Genomic DNA, 6,000 nt, shown 5'->3' with positions numbered 1-6,000 from the left:
ACACTAAAGAATTAAATAAAATTAATTGCTATAACTAAGACCTTTAGCAAAGTTGCAGGATATAAAATTTTGTTCAGTCATTTTTCAGTCATGTCTGACTCTTCATAACCCCATTTGGGGTTTTATTTGCAAAGATACTAGAGTGGCTTGCCATTTTCTTCTCTAGCTCATTTTTTTATAGATGAGGTAAACAGGGTTAGGTGACTTGCCCAGTGTCACACAACTAGTAAATGTCTGAGTCTGGATTTGAACTCAGAAAGATAGTCTTCCTCACTTCAGGCCTGGCATTTTATCCACTACACCACCCAGCTGCTGGGATATAAAATAAACCTTCACAAATCATCTGTACTTCTGTATATTGCCAACAAAATTCAGCAAGAAGACATAAAAAGAGAAATCTCATTTAAAATAACTACAGACAGCATAAAATAATTGGAAATCTACTTACTAAGATACTCACAGGAACTATATGAACCCTCATCATACAAAGAAAGGCAGATTTAAATAACTGGAGAAAATTAATTGCTCATCTCATGTGTGTATATCTCAACAAATGGAGATGTTTACTTCCTCTCTGCTAAGCCAAGTCAATATAATAAAAATGGCAATACTACCCTGGTATCCCCTTGGCATACTCCAATTGAAGACGACTTTTGTTGATTCAAATTTCTCACAGTATTTTGTTTGGACCTCTGCTTTGCACTTTGTATCATATTTGTTTGGTTATGTGTTTCATGTTCTTTCCTTTGTCTCATTAAATTGTGAGGTCCTTAAAGGCATAGTACCATTTTTGTAGTACCCCGCTCACTGCCTTGCATTTACTAAATATTTATTAAATTGAAGTGAAGCAAACCAAGCTGAATTGAACAAACTCTGAATCCTTTAGTCTCTGATGGAGAAAAGGAAAGAGCTAGGAGGGGGGACAGGAACTGCTATCAGCCAGAGTAGCCACTTGCAGAGAAAGGCTATATGAGAAGGGCTCTCACTCAACTTACAGCCCTGCTATTCGTCAAGAATGAATTATCAGGGATCTTCTAATGATTATATTAATGCTTTCTTCACTATCAGTTCATCTATTTCCATATTTCTAGTTTGCACATAAGTGGATGCTTCATTTTAAATGAACAAATATTTTCCTGCTGTCATGATAAATTTTGTTGTTGTTGTTTTATGTAGGCATTATGAAGAAAACCAGTTCTTCCTTACGGAACAACAAGAATGGTTCAATTTCCACAGAAAGAAGCTCTAGCAAGGGAAATCTTCAAATTATGTTGGATGAAGGTGAATATGCTTTCTTCACATCTACTCTTATATTCGAGAGCAATTTTATTCAGGTAAATCACACTTCAGCTTACAATTTAACTCCAAACAGCTTTTATAATCAATTCTTTTAGCCTATCATCCATTTTCTAATATATAACCACTCATAGTAGTTCCTGTTATTAAAAAAAGTTAAAGCAAAACCATCGAAGAGACTGATTACAGCTGGCTATATCCATCCCTTTCTCTTCTTATGATATATATTAACTAATAATTTAAAATCAATACTATTCATTGTTTGACCATAGTTTTGCTTTTATTGTGGACTTCACATAGTCGTCATCTATGTTATTCTAATGGTTCAGTTTTCTTAAATGTATATTAATTCATAAAGGTTTTTTATCATGCTTCTCTGAATTCTTTATACTTATAATTCCTTAAGCTATAATTGTATCCCATTACATTCATATGCAACAATTTGCTCACCGATTTCCCAAACTTTGGGTATATATATTTTTTTCAATGGCATATAGTACTGTTATGAAATACTTTGGCATATGTGGTCCCTGTCCTTGATCTCCTTACTTATCTGAGATATTCCATTGATCTAATTTTCTATCTTTTAACCAGGTCCTGATAACTTTAATAATTATTATTTGTAATATCCTTTGAGATACAGTAATGGTAATCAGGAAAACCCCCTTCATTATCATTTTTTAAAATTTATCTCCCTTGATATCCTTGACTTTTTGTTGGTCTGTACAAATTTAATTATATTTTGTCTAATTCCGTAAAGAATCTCTTTGGTAGTATGATTGGTAGAATATTAAGTTTATAGATGTATATGAATAGTACTGTTATTTTTCTTACATCAGATATCTCCTAGATTATCTCTCAGTTTTTTTTGCATTTTGTAGTTACTATAAATATTATCAAATATTTTAAACTCTTCTATCATTTCCTCCCAGATTTTGTTGGTAATACATGAAAATGCCAATGATTTTTAAAGTAATGGAGTAGAAAGGAATTTAAACTCTTACAATGAAATAAGTACTGTGCTCACAGATCTATTTCAAATCTTGCTATTTTTGCTGACCTGATTATCTCAATTGGCTTTTTCATTAATTCTCTAAGGTTTTGTAAGTAAACCATCTCATGTGTGTATATCTCAACAAATGGAGATGTTTACTTCCTCTCTGCTATCAGACATATCCAGTTTATACTCCTTCCTCATCTGCATCACACAGAATCCCTCTCTTCCTTCAAGACTCAGTTCAAGTGCTATCTTCTACATGAATGCTTTATCCTGACACCCCACCCCCTGCAACTATTAGATCCCTCCCTCCCCAATTACTTTTAATTTAATTAATTTGTACTTTGTAATATGTGTAACAGGCTTATTATTTCTTCATAGGTAGGCAGGGCCAATATAATAAAAATAATATTACCTAAACTAATTTACATTTTCAATGCCATCCCAATTAAATTACCAAAAAATTATTTTACTCATTTAGAAAAAAATAATAATAAAATTCATTTGGAAGAAGAAAACGTCAAGCATATCAAAGGAACTAATGGGGAAAATGTAAAGGAAAGAGGTAACAGTAACAGCTATTGAACTAAAAAACTATTAAACTATTAAAGCAGCAACAGATATTAAACTATATTTGTAAGGCAGTAATTATCAAAACTATCTGGTACTGGCTAAGAAAATAGGAATGTAAATCATTGGAAGAGAGTACACATACAATTTACAGCAGTAAATAACTAATTTACTACTTGTGTTTGACAAGTGTAAAGACTTAAGTTTTGGGGATAAGAATTCATTATTTGGTAAAAAAAAAAAAAATTGTTGGGAAAGCTGGAAAGCAGTCCCACAGCAATTGGTCATAGACTTATGTTATACCATTTACCAAGATAAGGTCAAAATGGATACATGACGTAGATATAAAGAGATATTACAAGAAAATGTGAAGAATCTGGTACATATTACCTATCAGACTTATGGATAGGCAAACAATTTATGAATAAACAAAAGATATAGAGGTGTAAAATGAATAATTTCAATTACATTAAGTTAAAAAGTGTTTGTATAAGTAAAACAAATGTAGCCAAGGTCAAAAGAAAAGCAGAAAATTATGTGGGGGGGGGAATTTTATAGACAGTTTCTCAGATAAAGGTCTCATATCAAAAGTACATAAAGAACTTTGTCAAATCTGTAAGAATGTGAGTCATTCCCAGATTGATAAATGGTCAAAGGATATGAATAGGCAGTTTTCTAATGAAGAAATCAAAACAATTTATAGTTATATGAAAAAATGCTCTAACTAAATCATTATTGATTAGAGAAATGAAAATTAAAACAACCTTGATATATCATTTTACACCTGTTAGATTTGCTAAAAATGATTAAAGGGGAAAGCAACAAATGTTGGAAAGGATGTGGAAAAATTGGGACACTAATTCACTGTTGGTGGAGCTGTGATCTTGATCCAACCATTTCGGAGAGCAATCTGGAATAATGCCCAGAGAGCTATTAAACTGCCTATACCCTTTGACTCAACAATCTCACTACTAGCTCTGTTTCCAGAGATGATTAGGAAGAAGGAAAAGAACCTATATGTTCTAAAATATTTATAGCAGTAGTCAAAGGGTATAGGCAGTTTAATAACCTTCTGGGCATAATTCCAGATTGTAGTAGTTCTCTTTATGGTGAATTAGAGATTATGCTCTCCAAAATGGTTAGATCAAGTTCACAGTTCCACCAACAGTGAATGAGTGTCCCAATTTTTCCACATCCCTTCCAACATTTTAAAAAATTGATGTATAATGCTAAAAAATGTCAAAGTGACTCAACTCTACAAAATCCCACAAAAAGGAAAATACTCAGCTCTAAGCTAGTAATGGGTTCAAATGACTATCATTTGCAAGTGAGTTCTGTTATTTGTCCAGGTGAAGGTGGACAAGAAGTCTCATAAACCCATCTTTTGATACCACTGTTATTACTTTTAAAATCTGGGCAAAAAACATTGGAAAGAAAAAAAAAAAAACCCCTATCATCAGCATAACCTCCCCACTGACATCTGGGTATTAGACCTTTCACAACTTTAACACAGGTACAGAGAGGTTTAACTGGCTCTTACATTCTGAAGTGCTCATCCTCAGCAAATGAGTCATGACTTGAAGAAGGTACTTTTTCTTCTACAGACATCTTAGCCCCATGTTAATCCTGTTTGTTATTTTCCCCTTTTATCATTTTAGCCAATCTGACAGGTGTGAGGTGATATCTCAAAGTTGTTTAACTTGCATGTCTCTAATCAATAATGATTTAGATAATTTTTTCACATGACTATAAATGGTTTTGATTTCTTCATTGGAAAACTGCCTGTTCATATCTTTTGATCATTTATCAATTGGGGAATGACTTATATTCTTATAATTTAACAAAGTTCTTTAAATCTTTGAGATTCGAGACCTTTTCCTGAGAAACAATCTATACAATTTTCCTCCGGTTTTCTGCTTTCCTTCTAATCTTTGCTACATTGGTTTATTTGGACAAACCCTTTTTGATTTAATGTAATCAAAATCATCATTTCACATCTCACAATGCTATCTCTCATTTATTCATAAATTGTTCACCTTTTAAGTCTGATAGGTGATGTGTTTCATGTTTTAGTTTTCTTATGTTATCTCCCTTTATATCTATGTCATGTATCCATTTTGACCTTGTCTTGGTAAATGGTGTAAGATATTGATCTATACCCAACTTCTGCCAGACTTCTTTCAAGTTTCCCAAAAATTTTTACCAAATAGTGTATTCTTTTCCTAAAAGTTTGAATCTTTACATTTGTCAAACACGAGGTTACTATAGTCATTTGCTGCTGTAAATTGTATGTTTACTCTGTTCCACTGATCTACCTTTCCATTTCTTAGCCAATACCAGATAGTTTTGATAATTACTGCCTTATAAAATAAGATCTGGTATTGCTAAACCTCTTTCCTTTATATTTTTTTAAAATTAATTCCTTTGACATTCTTGACTTTTTGTTCTTACAAATGAATTTTATTATTTTTTTCTAGCTCAATAAAATAATTTTTAATAGTTTAATAGGGATGGCATTGAATAAGTAGATTAGTTTAGGTAGAATTGTCATTTCTATTAGATTGACTCTGCCTACCCATGAACAATTAATATTTCTCCAATTATTTAAATCTGACTTTATTTGTATAAAAAGTTTTATAATTATATTCATGTAGTTCCTGGGTTTGTCTTGGTAGGTATACTCCCAGGTATTTTATACAGTCTACAGTTATTTCAAATGGGGTATCTCTTACTATCTCTTCTTCCAGGGTTTGGTTTTTTTTTTGCAATATGTAGAAATGCTGATTTATGTGATATTCTGCTACTTTGTTCTAATTATTGTTTCAACTAACTTTTTAATTAATTTATTTTTAGTTTTCAACATTCACTTCCACAAGCTTTTGAGTTCCATATTTTCTCCCCATCTTGTCCTTCCCCCCACCCCAAGATGGCATGCATTCTGAATACTCTTTCCCCTAATCTGCCCTCCCTCCTATCTCTCCCCCTCTTCTCTTATCCCCTTCCCCTTCAATTTTCCTGTAGGACAGGATAGCTTTCTATATCCCATTTCCTGTATATCTTATTTCCCAGTTGCATGTGAAAACAATTTTTTTTAACATTTCTTTTTAAAACTTTGGATTCCAAATTTTCTCCCTTCC

General features: G+C 32.2%; 1 protein-coding gene across 1 annotated transcript in view; it reads left to right on the top strand.

Annotated features, from left to right (window-relative positions):
- The first annotated feature begins 1,181 nt into the window (after positions 1-1,181).
- The window catches only part of FAM71D (family with sequence similarity 71 member D), a 53,109-nt gene continuing 48,290 nt past the window's right edge, over positions 1,182-6,000 (top strand). The window contains exon 1 of the mRNA XM_027843722.1: positions 1,182-1,334. Coding sequence (XP_027699523.1) covers positions 1,182-1,334 — 153 coding nt within the window. The remainder of the gene's footprint in view (positions 1,335-6,000) is intronic.

Source organism: Vombatus ursinus, unplaced genomic scaffold (assembly GCF_900497805.2).
Source record: "Vombatus ursinus unplaced genomic scaffold, bare-nosed wombat genome assembly UNPS02014926.1, whole genome shotgun sequence".
In the NCBI taxonomy this organism is placed as follows: domain Eukaryota; kingdom Metazoa; phylum Chordata; class Mammalia; order Diprotodontia; family Vombatidae; genus Vombatus; species Vombatus ursinus.
This window is presented reverse-complemented; position numbering and strand designations above follow the sequence as displayed.